Source organism: Eublepharis macularius, chromosome 7, assembly GCF_028583425.1.
Source record: "Eublepharis macularius isolate TG4126 chromosome 7, MPM_Emac_v1.0, whole genome shotgun sequence".
Lineage (NCBI taxonomy): Eukaryota > Metazoa > Chordata > Lepidosauria > Squamata > Eublepharidae > Eublepharis > Eublepharis macularius.
The window spans coordinates 54,354,067-54,375,290 of NC_072796.1; the positions used below are offsets into that span (position 1 = coordinate 54,354,067).

The following is a 21,224-nucleotide window of genomic DNA, read 5'->3' on the forward strand; positions in this document are numbered from 1 at the left end:
ATTGCATTTATTTAATTATCCCTGTCCATTCCACAAAAACAGCCTGTGTAATTTTTTTTTAAAAAAATAATAACTTGGTTCATTTTGGAGCCTGCACAATGCTTCTTTTTGTACCTTGTAAGTCTCTCAATGTCTTATTTTAAAGGAATATATAGTACTCCCGGAAGACATTTTCCCATTTCTATTCTCTTCAACTCCTGTGAGCCCTTGTTCTGTGTGATAAGGCAATCTCCTTCGGGATCTGAGCTGTGTAGTTTCGTACCACGAGTGACAAGGACTCGACTTGAATAACTGCTGTGCGCAGGTTGTAATTATGTCAGCTGGAGTGTTGAACAAGGGGACTGATTAATGTGAGCCCCAGCCCAGGCATAGTCCCTATCAAAACCTTCACGCAGGCCAAGCAAGTGGGGATGGGTTAAAGCAGAAAGACAAAACATGCTGTATTGTCCATGATAGATGAATTGCTCCAACAGTCTTCAGGCAGATGTTCCAGGACAGTATAATATACAATTACTCTGCCTTATCACCTTCCAAGGGACAATAAAGCTTCCTCCTTCTATAGCTCATGTGAGTGAAGGCAAAATTAGTTTTACTTTTACAACACTGACTCACTTATCATGTTGCCTTGATTGTGCTTTTACAGCTAAAGAAAACATATATTCCACTTTTAAACTAAAAAAAGACCTCTTTAATAAAAAAAAGGCAGAGAACTCCTTTGAAACTATTTTGCATCACAGCAATGAAATTCTTGGAGGCTTGAGTTAAGTCCTCAGGTAAAGGCTGCGCAGCTATCATTAAAGGAACAGGACAGTTAATATGGGTATCACTACCTCATGAAACACAAGATCATATGCTTTGATTCCACTTTAAATAGCACTGCAATATCATACTTGGAATCACAAAAACTGATTAGAATAGTCACTGAAAAAGCTGAAGCCCTTTTAGTCTCCTAACTCTCCTGACTGTGAGAATGGTAAGAGCAATTAGTCCATATTAAGCAATCTCAGGTTTGCTCTTTTTGAGAATTACTTAGAGGGGGGAAATACCTCAAAAGTCACATACAGTGACATGATTTTTTAAAAAAAACTTTCAGATTCTATGAACTGAAATATGTCACATGTAATGGAGCAAGTGCAATGTTGCTCCCACTGTAACCCACAAGCCACCCCCCCAAAAGGACAGGTGTAAGATGGATGGTAATGGCCTTTGGTAAATAGACAATTAGGCAGGCATGCAGGATGTCAGGGAAGTACTCTTAGAAAGTGAGGGGATTTTGCAGATCCAGTAGTGCACTTAGGAGGAGGGACCTCTGAGATGGTGGTGAGATGTGAGAGGGACATGGGTTTTATATTCAAAGTGGGAAGTACTGGTGCATGTATTTTGGCAAACCAGATGTGGAAGAATGGCACTTTGGGAGGCTAGTCAGGGGTCTTATTAATGGCCCTCTGAGCATCTGTTGGGTGGGAAGTTCACTAGCCCATTTGACTTCCTTGCCCTTGAATGAAAGATTAAAAGTGAATCAGTACCACTAGATTCTGAAGTGATGGGTGCTCAAAAACAGTCACGATATCTTCTCATGTAAATTTGCTTCAGCTTATAATTTAACTCTTACTTTAATCCAGGCTTCTTTTTTATTAGCAGTAAGGCAAAAACCCCAGAAAAAGCAGTGGTGGATAAGGTAGAAAATTAGCAACCAAGAGGCCAGTATTGCCAATTGGTAACCCACAGGCAGCAGGAGATGGAATGGGGGGATGCTTTGTCCACATAGTCTGGGAAGTCAGGATGTGAATATATGGACTCTGTCTAGACTGGCTCAGTTGTTAAGATTGCTTGGATATCTGCCTCTATTGCCCTGGTTTTCTCTGCCTAACTTGCCTTGTGGACTGACAGCAGATCAGGGACACAGCTTCACTGGGACACGTACTTTTGGGAAAGGCCCAGATCTGATCACACCTGTTTCATCCCCCGTTTGTTTCTCTCACCCACGTCATATTTTTAAAGGATAAACAGGCATTCTTATTGGACTAGGACAGCAGGGAGCACTCATCCACTCAAAGCACTTTGAAAAATAAACAATTTTAAGTATTTTTTAAACTAGCATACAGAATGGTGCAGTTCAGTACCAACTCCATATCTGTGATGCAATAAACAACTGCCTTAAAAGGACTTATGTCAACAACATGGCACTGACGCAGCTAAAATTTCATAATCAGCTTGTGAAGGGGCACAAGACAGGTGGTATATATGCAATGGATGCAAATTTATAAACAACTTGTTTTAAGAGGTTCTTGGTGGCACCATAAAGGGGGTGGGGTTCAAATAGTTTATGATATCATCTAAAATGTCATGATATATTTATAGACACATAACAAAAAAAGAAGTTTTATTGCATTATAAACTGTAGAGCTTTCTGGACATGTATCTTAATAGTAATATCAATGCTGAACAAAATATAAAAGATAGTACAGTTGTAGAAAGCTAGCATTCCATTCAAGCGGGGGGGGGGAAGCAAGACTAGAGGCTAGACTTTGAAATTTATCAGCTGTCTTGAGTGAGGACAAGTATACAACTGTAGCACCCTAGAGCTGATCAGGAGGACCCATTGTGCCTGGTGAGTCACAGGTAATTTTCTGGTTCCTCCTTGTGCTAGAGTGAAGTAACCTGCTTTGGGGGGTATAAAGATTTCTCCCTCCATGGATTCTTGCTCAACTACAGGTATTTTAGCTTCAGTAGTCTGCCCATGGCAGACAAAGAGCTATTGTGACTGTACACAATCAGTATTACCCATTGGGAAGGAAAGCAACTTCACAACAAGAAGAAGAAGACACTGGCCAGAAGAAGACACCCTAGATATGACAACTCCCCTGAAAAGTAGGTTCTCTGAAGGAAAGGGTTACTTGAGTCCCTTGCACAGCCTTCCTGTCTCTTGTCATCAACTGCAAGACTGCAGTCTTTTAAAAAGCTTTCTGCTCCTTACTATGGACAAAAGCTGCCATTTACCAAATGGTGACTTGACAAAGTATGCATGTTAAAACATGAAGCTGTCTAAAGTGAATCTGACCACCAGTCGACTGCACTGACTGGAAGCAGCTCTCCAGCATCTCAGGCACAGGTTTTTCACACCACTTAATAAGCAATCATTTTAACTGCAGATATTGGGGACTGAATCTGGGACCTTTATACAAAGCCCCACATGCACATACCCACCTGTACTACTGTTATGAGCCTGGGCCTAGTGGCTCTAGGGAAGCCTGTACTAAAGTGATTACAAGGCCTACATTTCCTAGGTCCCCTTTGGACCTTATGATTGGTTAAGAGGGGATTTGGAGGGGGAAATTGCACCTATTAGAGAATAGGGGGATGGTGCCTGAGAGAAGGGATAAAAGGCCACATCACAGTGGGAGGGTGTTCACTCCTAGGGAGCAGAACTGAGGAGAGGCTGCTGCAGATGGAGGGATCCCTCATCCAGACAATTGAGTCAGTCACCAGGAGACTGCTAGGAACAGTCTAGTTAGAGCGACAGGATGTTTTATTTTGTTTGTTCTCCAACCTTTACCATTCTCTTTATTTTACAAAGTTTTAAACACCAGTTATTGCTAAACCTGTTAAATAAAGTCGTTTATTATTCTGTCTGGGTCTTTATGCCTCATTCAGTCACGTAATAAATAAAACCTACTGGGAAAGAGTAAACAAAAGGGGTCGGTTAGGTGCTCTGGGCCCGAGGAAACCAGTTACCAGAGTGGTGGCAGCCTACAGAGAGCTTCTCTAGTCCTCGCTTACTGTGACAAATATCTTGCAAAATGGTGAACAGAATGTTGCCACAAATTCTTATCAAATCAAAAGTCCAGGGTAGCAATGGAGAGGTAAACTTCCCTTTATCACTTTGGGCCTGGTATTACAGATGACAAGTTACCAAGAGGTTACATGGGTGATACAACACAGAGAAGGTATCAAATCTGTGCCCTCCAGAACAAAGCAAAGGCTACTATTCCAGCAACCCCAGACTGTGCTCCATTTCTATTGCTTAATTTTGTCTCTCCTGCAGTTTGGAATAAAATATGTAGCAAATGATTCATGGGAGGCCAGGGGACCGTGTCCCAAGCACTTCCTGCATCAAAAAAGAAAGTGGCCTATCAAATGGAAAGATCTGCTTAAGAACCTATTATTGCTCATCCTCATAGATTTTTTTCCCTTGAAAGCTAGCCCTTCTTATGCATACAGGATGTGGTAGTAATGTATGATGGGTGACAAGGGGGGTTAAATGGAAGGGACATAAGCTGGGGCACAGAAGTACTGAATGCAGAGGCTGGAATACAAACATTTAACTTGTACGTTGTATGCATGATTCTTCTTCCTCAAATGCAGCAGCACGTTGGTCCATGCTACTATATATACATGGCACATGCAAGCATTCATGCTCTAGCATGCAAAAAGAATTAACTGGGTGAGCATGGGAACTAGCATGCAGAGTGTAGGTACCGCAGGGCCCCCTGTCCCTATTTCTCATCCTATGCAATTATTGCAGGTACCCCATTCTTAGGTGCAGCTTTGGAGGGGGGGACATGTGCATGTACTACAGTTCTGGAATTTCAGTTCCACTTTTCAGGAAGGAATGTTGGTCTTTATTAGTATTATTTGATTATAAGGATTGGGTAAATAGGTTAATTTACTTTACTATGCTACTTTCTAAGATAAAAGCAAGATAAAAATCTACATGTAACTATTAGTATATATATTAATATAAGTATACATTTCATATAAACAAAACAGTAATGTATGGTTCTAATAGAAGAGCTGTTAGCCCTGTTAAGTTAAACTCTGGATCCATCACTGCGGAATGCGCTTAATTTGAAGTTGCAGTCTCCTAAAAATAATTTAGGCAAAATTACGTAGCAGTAAAATGTGTGTTTCATTAGAGTAAGGAATGCTTTAAAATCAATTTTAAGTGGAGTGGAGATTCTGCTGACCCGGAAGTGACCTTCTTCTGGCCCAGAAGTGACCTTCTGCTGACCTGGAAGTGACCTTCTTCTGTCCCAGAAGTGACCTTCTGCTGACCCAGAAGTGATGGTTTTCTGACCCAGATGTGACGTTTTTATGAACCAAACGAACTGGTTCACGAACCAGAGGCAGGTTCATGAAAGTTCATGGTTCGTGAAATTTGACGAACCATGAACCGCATGGTTCAGTTTTTTTCAGGTTCATGCCCATCTCTACTTCTAACTATGCTGTTGGTTAGCTCCTCAGATGGAACAAACTTGCCGTATAACACAAGAGGCATGAACCATTCCCGTGAGAACTCAACACTAGGTAGAGAGAGTTCTTATTATAGCAGTAGTTTTTAACCATTTTTGGCACTGTAATCTCTTGACCTAGCCGTGAAAACCATAATTACTCCTTTCCTTTTATAAATATGAAAAAGGAAAATTAAGAAACAAAAACCAAATTATATTTTATTTTCCTCATTTGTTCAGACCAGTGGTTAATAAAAATATAGCATTCACTTTACTAAACAAAGCTGAATAATTATGATCAGGCACATGAAAAAGCAGAGCAAAGTATCAACATGGTGGCTGAAATTGCTTCTTTGTGAGCAGTAAAACATGAGGCTTTCTCAGCTAGATCACGTTACAGGTTATGAGAGCAAGATTTGAGTCCCGTTACACCTTAGAGATCAACTAGTTTTCCAGGTATGAGCTTTTAAGGGTCAAAGCTCCTCCATCAGATACCTGACGAAGGGAGCTTTGGTCTCTAATGTCTCTAACTGAACTCAAAATTTACTTTTTTTCTGCAGACCAACACAGCTACCCACCTGACGCTATTACAGTTTATGTATAAGAGCCAATCTAGTCCTTGTCTTCGTGTTAATGGTAACCAATGTTAACAAAAGCCAGCCACATGGCAAAATGTTGGGGCAATAGGATGAGGACTTTAGGTATTCAACACTAGCAAACAACCTTCCTGCAACCTAGGGAACATTACTTTCACCATGAGGAACTCCTATTTGATTTCTTTCTTCACTTAAAAAGGTCTCACAATTAAAGCATTTCTCTCATGGTGTTCCAGCCCAGAGAGCTACCCACAGATGGACTGTGACATAGAAAGTAACTGCTCAATGACATCATTAGTGTACAAAGACTTCTTTTTGGTTACTTCAAGTAGCATTGCCAATTCTGAGAACATGGGGACATCATCAACCTGAACTCTACATTGGTAAAGCTGGAGCTTGTGAAGGAAGACAACCTTGTCTTCAGAATATTCATCATATTTCTTTGTAGTGAGAAGTTCCAGAGATAATTTTAAAAACATCAGCAGGCTATGCCAGTTTTAGAATGTGTATGGTCCATCATCTTCATGTGAAATTCTTGTTCTCAAGCAGTTCTTGCCCTTTCCAGGAGAATATTGATTTCTTCTCTCAGTTCCAAGACATATTTTAAAATTTCCACAGGGATAACTTGCAAATGTATGCCTATATAAGGAGACTGAATTTGGCTCCAACCTTTTCACAGAATATTTGGAAAATTCTGGAATCTGTCACACTGCCTCAGATAGGATTAACAATTTTAACAACCTCAGAGCTGTTGTGAAGCTGAGTGCCATCTGCTCCAGAAAAATCCATACCATAAAATCCTTGTATCCATAAAATCCATACCATAAAATCCTTGTATTACATAAAATCCTTGTATTGCTCTAAGTGCAGAAAACTTACACATTTATAGTGACAAATTGCGGGAGGGGGGGGGGCTGGGGTAGAGAAGCCTATTTGTGTATCCTGTCAGCAAATAGGAAAATGGATTACTTACTAAGCCAGCCTAAAAGTTCTAAAAACTTGTAGCGCATGACATGGCATGATTGGTCAAAGGCGGTTTGGTGGGAAGTGGGTAGCTCAGCCCCCAGTGCCAGATAGGTCACATCTGGGGAGGAAGGAGTTAAATGTTCAGTTTGCTCAGTGGAAGCATGTCAAAACTAGGGGGGTCAGGAGGAGCATAGATGAAGCCTACACAAATGCCAAGGCCATTATTCATTTAACATTCCAGCTAGCTTGTATCCATTTCTCTGCAAGCAATGTTATAGTAACTCAGTAACCAGCGTACCAGACTGTATTCCTTTTGCATTTTATTTCTTGGCTCTCTGTAATGTCCGTACTGTGTTCTGCTATATATTCCCATGGTTTCATGCTCTTAGTCTATAGAAGATGTTTGTTAGTAATGAAGGTCATTTTCTCTCGTAAACATATTTCTTACCCATGCTCCTGACCATTCACCAGACAGAGATACCACACACATAGCTGAGCTAGTGAGATTTACTGAAGCTGGGAGGAGGGAGATTAGTTATTTCACATACCCGCACACACAGAAACCCCACTTTCACTGTTCACTGGAGGAATTTTTGAGGTACACTATTATCTGACTTTTGACAGGCTAGAAAGCAGGGTGCTAGGGTTCCCCACAGACAGTTTCAAGCACCCTCTCATACACACTAACATCCATCCTCTCAGTCAGTCACAGAATGGAAGACAAAAAGGGGCATGACCAAGGATCTAAAGGATCCAGACAACGGCAAATAATTGGTGAGACTAAGTATGTTTGTGGCCAAAGCATACAGTGAATAGGGGGCGGGGGGGGACTTGAATTATGAACGCTTAGAACTCTCAGTGAATGTCTATGATCAATAGTGCCCTATCAGTGCATAAACCAGCTAGCTTCACCTACTCCAGCTTCTTGTGGGAAATACAATTCTCCAACATCCTGAACACATCTACTCCATGGATAGTTGTCAGAAATTCAGAGAAGTGATTATCCACTTTCACACAGGTGCCTTCACACAGTAACCTTCCAAATATTAAGCATACAGTACATAAGTAACTGTGCATAAGAGACAGCATCTGTTTCTTCATCCAATATAAACACAAAACAGGAGCTTGCTTTAATTTCTTCAACAGCTTGAGCCTTTTGATCTTTGCAAAGTTTTGGCTTCTCATCATGTCATATAAAAGTGCGATCAAGTTCATCTTTCTCGTTTGTTGCTCTCCAAGGATAAGCTTTGCTGCATTTTGGAGATATGGCTTGACATGATCTTCCCCAATTCTATGGGACTTTCAACAATACAGACCACAATGCAATAGGAGGCTTCAAGAACTGTCATTTGTCTAAGCAAAGTGTTTATCTGAATCCACAACGGAAGATATCAGAAAATGCTCCCTTATTTTTAAGGAAGTCAGTATCTTTTATATGAACTCTATGCATTTGAGATAGTTCTTTAATTCTCTGAGTTTCATGATCTCTGCAGTAATGCAACTTCACTGCAAATATAACATAATAATAACATTCCATTTATATACCATCCTTCAGGACAACTTAACACCCACTCAGAGCAGTTTACAAAGTATGTTATAATTATCCCCACAACAATCATCCTGTGAGGTGGGTGGGGCTGAGAGAGCTCTGGAAGAGCTGTGACTGATCCAAGGTCACCCAGCAGGCTTCAAGTGGAGGAGTGGGGAATCAAACCCAGTTCTCCAGATTAGTTCACTGGAGCTTTTCAACAGACTAGTCAACAAATTTGCAAAGCCCCATTCTAAAAATGCAGCTTCTTTCTTTCATTGAAACCATAATTGTTGATCTAAGCACATGTAGTTACAACAAATTCATCCCATTCCCCCCTCTCCAACCCCTCCTTAATTTAAAGCTTCATTTTATATACCTATATGCATGGTCTGGGACTATACAAAACTCACAAAAGGAAAAGAGGCAAAGGAATCAGCTAGTGATTAATTCAAGTACAGCTAATTCTGTTAAAATATGAAAGTTTTGTTAGTGAAGATTGCTGCATTATTTTTTTTAAAAAAATCACATCACATCAATGTAATTGTCCCATAAACAATGAAATATGAATGGGAAATAATTCCAGAAATTGGAGTTATTCAGAAATTTTTATTCCAACTGTTAGCTTAACATTATCTGGGGTTATTATATCAATGTGTTATTGCGCTAATATCAATCACAATGTAAGAAAACAAAAGTCTTAAATACACACACCCAGGACAAGACAGAAGGAAGACTGCTTGCTCTGACTGATGGAAGAGGGGCTGGAGGGATAAGAGTTGCAATAACAAAAGATGAGAAGAGGCAATGACCACTTGCACTGTGCTTTATAGTTATTGCCAAACTGCACATCTGCAGCAGAATTTCTTTGTGGCACACCATGAGATATGCACAAAACACAGATTTTATCTTCTGTGCCTCTAGGTTTTCCAAAACAGATCACATTTTGTTCAGTATGCTGTAGTAATTGTTTCCCCGTTTTTCCACTGCATTCCAACCAATCCACATTTTACAATCTCGTGTTCTAGTAGAACTTACTGTACTTTAATACCAACCCTGCTGGCCTTTTTGGCACACTGCAAGGAAGAAGAAATCTGCTGCCTGCTAAATACATTCCACTAGGTCTTAAAACTTTACCACCAAGATTCTGAACAGTCCTCTAACAGAGAAGAGCACAGTCCAAGCAACACTGCCACATAGTGTCCCAGTGCAGAAATGCTTGGGTGCTGAAAAGACTTGTCTATAATTGGGGGGGGGGGAGAGCAATAATGAATAATAACAATAACTACAGCAGCAGCAACTGATAGAATGCGTAACTTATGAATATCTTCTTAGAACCATATGCCAGTGTGTTACTCCTCCAAAAAGATCTAATTCTTCTCATGTTAAATGCTAGACCGTAGAATACGGCAGAATTGTTTCCCCCTCCTGCCTTGTCGTAATCTGACAGGGTGCGTGTCTGTGGGAGGAGGGTGGGAATAGACAGGGGACAACAGCCAAACATTCTTGCTAGGTGAGGATGCTGAAGTTAAAATAAATTTCTTTCATTTTGTAACCAAACCCAAGCGTCTACATGTATTTAAGCTATCTAGAAACGGTTAGCCTGAGGAATATATACGCTGGGGAAAAAGAGTATTTATTTTAAGGACAGAAACTTAAAAAAAGAACAGCTTCCTTGAGCAAGCAGTTTTTAAACGATGTTTACTCTGTTAACCTCTGTACTACAAACAGTCATAATATCTAAATGAAGAACTATCCTTCAGGATTATGTGATCATGATACAGGAGGGCAGTATTGAAAAATCCGTAACATCTTGGGTGGACAGAGCTGGGCAGATCATGTGGGTAGAATCTGAAGCACCCCTACTCTTTGGGTGGCACCAAACCACTAGTTGTTTTTTAAAAAAAACAAAAATGTCTCCATTCTAAAATGCAAAAGCAAGAGCACATACTTTAAACGTCATGTCACAAATTTTAAATGTCCACTTTGACACTCTGCATTGCTGCAGGTATGGCTCTCGGTACAGGCCTGGCTGGTCAGGGGTATGGAAGGCATGCACTGATCTCCTGTTCCCAACCTGGCATTCTGAATTCGCAGACACAAAGGAAAAAGAGAGAGAAAATAAGGCTCTGTTGTGCCCTTTGGGTTTTTTCTTCATGGAAGCTGTGAACAGATTGTGCTCCTAGTTTTAAAAACTAAAACTTTTAAAAGATGAACACTTGCTAAATTGTTATGAAACTAGTGCCACATAAATATTATCAAATCATTGTATATTAATCCAAAATAACTACCAACACAGAGTATACGGACAACCAAAGTTGCTTTAATTTCTGCAATTACTTGATCTAAAATGCGCTCATCTGAAAAATTGAGCTCTGCCAACTGATAAGAAAGATTTTACCATGCTTCAGGTGCAGATTGGCGGTATAGCAATGCATCTTCCCACCCACAATCCACAGTTTGCCCAACTTTACTGATAATCATTATTGAAGCAGTGGGGGGGGGCTTACTGTGTATTGGTTAATGGGCAATAACTTTGTATGCTGTGATCCCTGGTATGTTACCCAAGGATATAATATTAATCAACTGGAGAATTACTATTTTCCCACCTGTGTCCCGTTCTTTACCTACCAGCAGGTAGTAAAGCACAAGGGTCACATGTAGGCTTGGATAGCAGGAGCCTTTCAGGTAGCTGTCAAGGCTAAAGCAAAAGCTGGTTTTGTAGTTGTTGTACTAGCAAAGGTTGGAACTTAACTGAAGGATCATATAGCCCCACCCTTTCTTGTAGCCAGAGTTAGATCCTTGACACTGTTGTCTTGACACTGTTGTCTTTTTTATTGTTGTGATGTCTTTTCCTCCTAAGTGAAACTGGAGTCTAGGAGACCTTGAGCTGCCAGCTGTGCATTCTTCTATCTGGTCCAGGCTTTGGCACTAGCCCGCTACTTGTTCCTAGGGTTTCCGGGTTTCCTAGGGTTTCATGGGAGACTCAGGAGGTGGACAGGTCCCCTCAAGGGCTTCCTGATCTGCTTGTTCCATAGGATCTTGAACGGAAGTGTGCTGTTGGAAAGGGGCAGGATGCACACAGCCCCATGCATAGTAGGAATGATGGGGTGTGGTTCCTCTTCCCTTGAGGAATCTTTCTCCCATGTAGAGGCTGGATCAGGATAGTCCTAATGCCCTTAAAAAAACCTCTATATATAAACTAGGCAAATTTCTGAAACGTTCTCTTTCAAGACAAACCACTTCTTTTCTTATCCATGTTCACTGTCCCATAGAAATCTCTCTTTTTTATTGTTCAAATGAATTCCCAGTGAGTATAAAGTGATCTAAAAGTTGGTAAAAGGACATTTTAGATCCAATTTTATGTCTCCTTTAGATCTAGGGAAAAAGTGTGAAATACAATAATTCCATTCTTTTTACTACAGTAATCCTGATACTAAAAAAAAGAAAAAAAAAGAAAGAAAGTTTGCACTGTTACCTACACAGAACTAAAAAAAACACATAACAACTTCATTATATGATAATAGCTCAAATGCTTGGGGAATACTGCCAAAATAGTACTGTCAAAATATAGTTTATGTTTGCCGTTGTAAGCCTTCTATTTCTCCCACAATGTATATAAAGCAAAAGTTAACTACGACACAAGGGACTGTCCATAGAAATTCCTTGTAGAATGACCATCCCCAAAGATAGCCTTTTGTCATTTTTAATGGGAATTGAGACCAAAGGACCCTGAACTAAAACAAACATGTTTATTTAGATTCTATTGAGAAAGTTACTTTGTTTTCCTACACTAATTACTGAGTTACGCAGAGCTTATTTACTCTTTGATTCCACAGCAAAACACATTTTTATATTATACATACATGCATACAAATAAACTATATTTATATAGTAATAAAGCAACAGTAAGACATGCAGTATGTTCGTTAAATACAATTTTTAAAATAGTATACTGTTATTGTACAGTCTGAATACAGAAAAATTGGTTGAACTGGTTTAAATTGAAAGCATTTTCTAATCCTTCTTAAGGCTACAATTCCTACTTATTCACAAAGAATTCAAAAGGAAAATTGTTAAACACTGTTGTATTAAGAAAGCAGCTTTTCAAAGTGACAAGAAAAATATTAACAATGGTAGTTGTTTGTGACTGAAAAAAAACAGCAGAGGGGATGGAAGATGAAGTATGAGCTATGCAAATGGAAACCAATAATATAGCTTCTCTTTTGCTTGTGCAATAAAACTATCCCCATCTCCCCATGCTTGCTAAATACAACATAACTGTTTTTACACTGAGCCAAGAAAATATGAATTAGATGTCAGCAAGCGGCCCAGTTTGTTGCGCAGGGGAGGCAGAGTACAGGAATACGCACAGAAGTGTGTACTGGCACTAGAGCCTTATATCCTTCTGCTTTTTCTGTTTGACCCTGCCCTACCCACTCTACCAGGACAGCAAGGACAGTCATCAGCAAAAGGCCCTTCATAGCACAGAAGGAGATGGGGCTGCCAGTTGCCCTGGCCCTTCTACATCCCAAAGGAAATCAACACTGGCCTACATATTGCTGGCAGAATAAGATTTTTAAAAGGGGCCTGCATTCTGCTCTACTTATCTAGTAAAGGATCATACTTCTAGTACTGTGGCTCATGTTTACTCACATGGCTATAGTTAAAGCAGCAGGATAGGATTAAGCTGCATATATAATGCAGGGATCAGCACAGTATGGTAAAACCTGAAAATGAAGCTATGTGCAAATGGTTTTGGTTCAACCAAAAGCAAATGAAGCTATGTGCAAATGGTTGAACCAAAAGCAAATGGTTCAAAATGGTTCAAAACACAGGCAGCTGTGGATGAGAGGTCTATACTTCACATGGTAACAGAGAAAGGAATGAGCAAAGGATTAAACATGGGCCGTCATCACACAGCCATAAATTTAGCGCCAAACTAGCGCCATCTCCCGCTGAATTCTCACCTTATTCCGGCTCTTTTGCGATTTCGCCAGTCTCCCCAATTCACGCTTTGTAACTCTTTATGTCGTCTTTATCCACTTCCATGTGAATGCCCTGGATCGACTATGAACGCTTTGCAACACCAAAACGCTCACTCTCCCTGATCATCTGTCTCACCTAACACTGATTCTCCTGCCCTACACTTCCACAAGCCCCAGTGCGACCCGCAATTAAGCCTCAAAGTAATTTTTTAAAAAAAATGTCAGCCTTATAGCGCTATAACGCTATAGCACTATTCTGCCATGGGTGGGAAACCTCTGCTACCTATCACGGTTGGCTTTTGGGTTGGCCCAGCACAACATTGGTATAATAGAAGAGTGATATAGCGCAAATATGCGATTTTTTTTTTTTACAAAAAGGGCGGGATTTTTAGGGCCCCGTTTCCAGAGGCACTTTGACTGACTGTCGAATTGCGCTTTTCTCTTTTAATGTGACTGACTGAAAGCGCAAGTAGTCATCAAAAGATGGGAGAATCCGTTCTAATAACGATAACAGAAGAAACTATTTCTAGTGCAAAACTGACGAAATAAGGGCCCATGTGACGACAGCCATGATCAGTGAGAAGAGGTGGTCTGAAGTGGAAACACACAGGGAAGCAGGTATATTGGATTCTTCCTCCTGCCTTTTTATAACACCTAAGCATTTCTCTAAAGGACAGTCACAGATCTTGTAATTTTGAGGACAAGAAAGCCTTATAAGAGTTCGATAAATAACACATGCTTAAAAAATACTCCCATGCTATAAAATTCTTCTAGATTCTAAAAGACATGCCTTTTCTGTGCTTGGTGTGCTATTTTATACAAAAATCAACATACGGTTCTCTTCTCATGATCTTTCATTAAAAAAAATTAAAAGCACTCTGCTTGCCATGGAACTGTGCACTATGTAAAACATATATAATCACTTCGTAAAATAAGCACAATTTTCAGCATTTGTACACACAGTTTTAGGGATAACCGTGCTTTCTAGTAAACACACATATTTCTTTATAAGCCAGTCACCATCCTGACATTTGCCTCTGGCCAAGCAAACAGGGCATCAAAGAAGAAGCTAAGCTTTTTTGAATCCTACTACCAATGTTATTTTGCCTGGGAAAGTGTGTGATACATGCAATGCAAGTGGCATGCTATTCTCCCCCAGACTAAATGGCTTGTCAACAATTCCTCCCATTCCTGAGCCCTAGACTCCATGACTGAACCCAATATTGCTAATAGCAATTAAAGAAACATTAAACTTAGTTTGACATATGAACTACCAACCATAGTGAAGGAGCATGAAATGTGTATAGAAAGTAAATAATCAAAAGTAAAATAATTTGCATGTGACACTGTGATTAGAGTTATAGTAAGGAGGATATTTTTAAAGAAATTCTGTAATGTACACTGCAGTAGTTTATTCATGCTTTATAACTGAGGGATCTCAGAAGGGAAATTAGGATTCCTTGTGACTTCTGTTTTGGGCCATAAACAATTCTACAATTAAGAAACTTCCTTCAATCAAGTTTTAAAGAAAGTAAATGATATTTTCTAGAATGCAAATTTACAAAACAGCAAAAACAAACCATTACTCCCACAATAAAACCTGCAGTTAACCACTAACTGGTGAAAATGCATAAATAAAACAAAACAAGAAACATATAATATGGAATTAAAATGAATGTAATAAAGTATTTCTTTATGTGGGGTGGGATGAGAAAACAACCGCATATTCATCACAAATTCAGCAAAACCTGAATTTGGGAGAGGGGGTGTTTTTTACTATTCTAAAAGATTTTTAAAGACTTTTTATTAAGGCATGTTCTTCACAGCCCACAGGCCCACATTAATCTTTCTCTCTGCAGTACACAGACTATGCCTCTTTCTAATTCTCTTCCTCACCCCCAACCAACAGATCATATTAAAATATAACAGTTGAAGAATAAATGAAATGCAGGTTTAAAAAATGAAATAAATTGAAGTGATGCAATATTAAAAGGACCCCAATATTCTCTCCAGGGGAGCTTACTCAAGCACCAGCTGGAGAGGGATGCCATTTCTTTGGTTCCTCCTCCTCACTGCAGCCCTTTTTTGCTACTATGCAATTTGTAGCAACAGTCTGCCAACCTGCAGTGGAAGATTTCCGGGGTGTTGCCCCAGGGGGCTGCTGGGAGACATACAAGGCAGGGAAGATTTGCTCTAGCTATTCCTTCATATACTGTTCTGCGCCATCCGTTCATACAAAGCTGCCTCCCCGTGAATATTAGTGGGGTATGTTTTTTTCTTCCAATAAAGAGTTCTGTAAAATCAGCATTTACTTAGCTATAATAAGAAACAACACACAATACTGCATTTGCTGACTTATCAAAGTATCTGAAAGATTATTTAGTTTTAAAAGAATACCTATATGCCAGTTTTGTTTTAATTATTTTGTTGCACACACTAGAGCGTATTATAAATGGGTCTTTATTTTACAAAGTATGAACATACACAAAATAAAAGGGAATGGTGAACTCCCCAGGGAAGCTGTCCAAAAAGAGAAAAGTGGTCTCTATAGAGTCACCCTCCCTAACTCAGAATGCTGGTGTTGCTGAATCCACACAATGAATCCTTCTGTGCTTGATGTCAGATGCTATAATCCCTTACCGAGCATTGTTTAATTAGTTTATTATGCATAATAAATGTAAAATATTTTATTTTAGTTTACATAATTATATTAAAAATGCATGCCATTTATCCTTAGGCTTGTAGGATATCCTTCACAAGTGACATGTTTTTAGAAAAGTGCATTTATAAAATTAATGCAATTTGCAGGCCAGGCAGTTTGAGCTTCTTATTTATTACCCTGGAACAAAATCTCCTTGTTTTGCTACCTTTGGTCTGCTATTTTACAAAAAGTACAAAACCATGCAAAACAAAAATCAATGACAGATGGTATCATGTGCGGTGATGCTTCTGCCAAATGTGCAGCTCTTTAATAAAGTGACTTATAATAATTTCATATTATACCTTTGGAGATGTCAGTATTTTATTCCATTGATCAAAATACACACTTCAAAGATTATTCTACTTTAACATAAGATGATTCCATTTCTGTAGTCACCATATATAACTCAAATGTGTTTTTCTAAATTAACAGAGCTGTAAAATGAATGAACACTGGCCCCTTCAAATAATGTAGTTCAGTGCTAGTGGTTCAGGTGGTTCCAGAGGCAAAAGCCATTATGATAGGGCAAAAGCAAGATCAAGATGGGTAGCCATGTTAGTCTGTCTGTAGCAGTAGAAAAAAGTAAGAGTCCAGTAGCACCTATAAGACTAATAAAATTTGTGGTAGGGTATGAGCTTTTGTACTCACAGCTCACTTTTTCAGTATCATACCCTACCACAAATTTTGTTAGTCTTATATGTACTACTGAACTCTTGCTCTTTTCTAAGGCAAAAGCATTTATTTAAATTAATACAGCACTTCCCACCCAATGCTTTCAGGCTGATTTGAAACAGAATATATAAAGGGGTGAGATTAGCCAAAACACACTAGGATTAACCATTCCACCCGTGAAAAAAGTAGCTTCTAATGTCCATTAACAACAATCTGTGTTCTAGTGTTTCATTTCAAAGGTAACGAAATTCACAGCCATCTAACTCTCTACTTTAAAAACAGATATATCTTCCTTTGTACGAATTACTCACAATATTTTTTCATGCAAACAGAGGAAAAATAAGCTCCAATCAGTGTTCCTAAAACAACAGGCAAATGCTTCAATTGAAACTGCTTAATGGACAATGAAGCTGTTGAATTCTTAGGGGGACATTCTTCTTTAGTGTCATGGCTGCAACTCAACCAAGATTTTTTTTCAAAAATGCAGCTGATCTGAAAAAGGCAATGCAGATCAGCCATCCCTCCACAGAGAATTCTAACAGACGCAAGAGCACCTGTGAAATAAACAGCATTAGCCCTTCAATGTTTCACTTCAAAAGGCTTCAAAACACGTTTCTTCTCCACTATTTGACGAACAACAGCTTCCAACCCCTAATTTACTTAACACTATATTGATGAGAAAGTATGTTAATATATTTTAATAAGTAAATTGTATGAACTCCACTGAATCACCAGCCTTTCTGCTCCAATTACCTGTAGTCACACCAAGGGCATCTGTAGGGTTTCTCTCCAGTATGGACACGTTTGTGTCGTGTCAGATGTGACTGGGTTGTAGAAGCAAAGTTACATTCATCACATTTGAATGGCTTCTCTCCTGAAAGACAGTGAAAGAGATTCGTTTTTACAGGTAGAAAAGAGAAAGTAAGGTTTACTGATTGTTAACCTACAATACTGTAAAAGGGTAAGTAAACATTGCAATTCTAAGAGAAATGCCTGAAATCTGGTGCACAAAACATTTGTGGACTGATTCTCTGCAACATATATTGCCTACCATAGTGGCTAATTATTCATACATTTAACTTTAGTATCACCTGACTTGGGTCTATCATTTCTTGAAAATGCTTCCATATCATGGTTGTCCATGTGTTGTAAATTGCCTTACCATGTACTTGTATGATATTTGTCCAACTGTGTGAGGATCCTCCCTCACTGGCGCCCTCTCCTGAAAGCCTGCCATCCAACCAGCTCTCCAGGCAGGTGTCCTCCGGCCTCAGATGGGCAGGGAAGGGGGTCGCACCACCTTGTTCCTTCCCCTGCCCTGGGAGTAGCAGCACGCTCCAGCTGTCTCTCCCTGCAAAATCCTCCTCGGCCTTCACAGGAACCTGAATTTAAAGGCCTCCCCTGGCCCCACCTCCCTGGCTCTGCCCCCAATCGTCGCCCCGTCTCCCTGACTGGCCCTGCTCCCAGCCTATCTGATAGGAGGGCTGGGTAGACTCTGCAGTCTCCTGGCCCCACCCACTCCATCCCCATCTAGGGTGGGGCATTTGGTCTGCTCTCTGCCTGGCTCATCTCTGCTGCTTCTGAACCTTCTCCAGTGGCTCCCTTGCCATCTTGGGGCCTGCGCCTGCCTGACTTGTGCTGATGGCAACCTCCTGTGAGCCTAGATGAAGTGGAGCCATCTGGGCAACTGCAGGAGACAGGTGAGTCTGCTGAGTGGCTGCAGGCTGTTCCCCAGAGTTGTGCCTGGGCATCGGCTGCAACTGGCCTAAGGGTGAGAGAGACCTGGAGGCCTGTAGGGGCTCCTGCAACTGAGGTACTGCCAGAGGCTGTGCTGCAGGGCCTAAAGGGGGTGTCTGCTACTGCAGGGCTGGTGGTGGGGGTGGACAAAAGGCTGGCGTCGCCGGACAGAGTGTCAATACATAATAATTTTGTACTGATAAGGCAAATTATATGACTGCAGCAAACCTGAGTGGCAAACTGGAGCTCTGGAATCTTGTGAGGAAGGTACTATGAGGAAGCAATGTCAAATACTACCATGTGGCAACCTGTCCGGAGAACAGTACCATCTAGGGGATTAAGTTATTCAAACAAAAAGTGATTTTTGATCAATATCAATGTGCATCTTTCACATTTGAATGGTCCAATGTGTTTTCAGACCTTAGGCCAACATGGTTTTGGCACAGGTGACTATATAAATTTCCAATCTGAGCGTAAGTTCAATTATTCATAAAAACAGGTGTATGTGGATATCTACCACAATATATCTGAAAAGGTATCTTGAAATGAAAGTAATGGTCATATGCCAAGTAAGGGAATGAGAAATGGAACAGAGCACTGTATTAACTTTAAATATTGCAATTCTTCCTTTGGATCAAGAAGAACCCTGCAAGCAGTGTACAACTGATTCTTTTTACTGGCTACATTAAATATACTTCCCATTATAGCAAAGCAGATCTGCCAAGTTTATGAATACATTAAATAACCCAATTTGCACATTTACAAATAATTTGCACATAGCTCTAATATGATAATCTGTGTTGAAGACACTGGGTGGAAGTAATAGTAGCAGCAACACATTTCACTTTCAAATTTCCTTTCATATTTCCTTTAAAATGTAAGTATGTGGGAACAGATGCATGTTGGGATAAAACACAGGTGACCAAAAGGGGCTAGTATGGGTCAGGAAAAGACCTCTTGGGAAGGTGTTTTAGAGACTCTACCAATAGTTGTATCACATCCATTCTTCCAGTATTTTCTGCTATACCTAATTTTCCTTTCTCCTTTAAGGTGAGATTATTACATTTCATTAACAAGTTCATCAACTCCCATAGTTTCATTTTAAGCGTCATGCCTTCAGGAATTTTTGAAAAGCTCTAGCAATAAGGAGATCTTGAGATCATCAATAAAAACAATCCAAAACAAAACAGAGATTTATCTTCTTCATGACCATGTACAAAGAAATAAACTGTAACATATTTTTGTAATCTTGTAATTTCTAATTAGAATCATATAGTTATTACTCCTTCTCTCCCATTATTATTTTCTGATTATACTTCTGTAACATAAACATAATAACAATAAGGCAGTAAAATGCTCTCACAATTAGACACAATTGTGTTGAATTTCTTTTAAAGGTCCAGATTATTATTACTTAAGGACTTTGAAAAATAGTAAAATATGGATTTGGCTTCTCTTTGGCATAGCTTGGATGTTAGTCAGGACATCTGTAACTGAAAAGAAACAAGCTAACCAAAGAAACGAAGATCCTACACTTTTCAATAGCTTAAGGCAACACATCTAAGGGGGCAGGGGGAACTATGCAGGAATCAGCCAAAAATATACCATGGTCCAAGAATAATGGACAATCTCATTCCAAAACACTGCATTACAGGCTGAGAAGGAAAAAAACAGTAAAAGAAAAAAGATCCTGGTTATGACAAAATTAGATATGAGAGACAACTGTTTCATTTCTTTTGTTTCCCCAAGTAACTTGAGGTTTAAGCATGTCTGCCTCTTACTACTGCAAAGGCCTGTGGAAAAGAGATTAGATTTGTAGTATACATGGAAATGCTCTAGAAAAAAGGGAAAATGCCATTAAAAATTTTCTCTCCGAGTTCTATATAGTACAAGATAAAGTTGATTCAACATTGCTTGTTTTCTTTCTTTTTTCACCTTTTATTTTTCTCTTATATTTTATTTTTCTCTTTTTTTTCTTTTATCATATATATTTTTCTTTTTCTATTCTTTTATATGACTCTGAATGTTATATCTGTAATCTAGATGGTGTTTATGTTATGTTTGAAATTTTAAAAGTAATTTTAGAAAAATGAAATATTTCTGTTTCTCCTAAATCTAATGCCTATCACTTTGGCTCAGGTATATTGATAGGGATAAAAAATTCTGTCTATCCACTCTTTCCAAACCATGCATCAATATATGTAATTCTCAACATGGCCAAATCTGTGGATACTTCAATCTGGAAACTGGAGCCATGAACAAACAAGAAAGATCTTGCTACAAACCTGAAATGAGCACCAGATTTGCAAAATAAATAAATAAATGAAAATTTAAAATATATCAGGATTACCGCCCCCCATAACAGATGCAGTACCTGAGAGATCTCTGTCTTTTGGTGCTACACCTCTGAAGATGCCAGCCACAGCTGCTGGCGAAACATCAGGAACTACAATGCCAAGACCACGGCAATACAGCCCGGAAAACCCACAACAACCAACATGTATGGAATAGTCCCAAACTCCTGGTTAAACTCTATAATAGTCCTAATCTATAAAAAAGGAGGCTTAGATTTACGTGAGAACTTTTGTTCCATCAGTTTATTATCTATTATGGGTAAATTATATGCACAACATCTAGAATGTCGGTTAACAGATTGGATGCAATTAAACAACATAATCGACCCAGAACAAATAGGATTTTCTAAAGGAAAATCTGCCATAGATCATTGTTTCACCTTGGACTTTCTTGCTGAGAAATACATGAATACAGGAAGAAAAAAACTTTATGTTGCCTTCATTGATTTGA

The 21,224-nt window shown here is 39.4% G+C and overlaps 1 protein-coding gene across 1 annotated transcript in view; it reads right to left on the reverse strand.

Moving 5' to 3' along the window:
* The window catches only part of ZNF407 (zinc finger protein 407), a 527,028-nt gene that overhangs the window by 164,851 nt on the left and 340,953 nt on the right, over positions 1-21,224 (reverse strand). Inside the window, exon 6 of the mRNA XM_054985255.1 lies at positions 17,436-17,556. Coding sequence (XP_054841230.1) covers positions 17,436-17,556 — 121 coding nt within the window. The remainder of the gene's footprint in view (positions 1-17,435; positions 17,557-21,224) is intronic.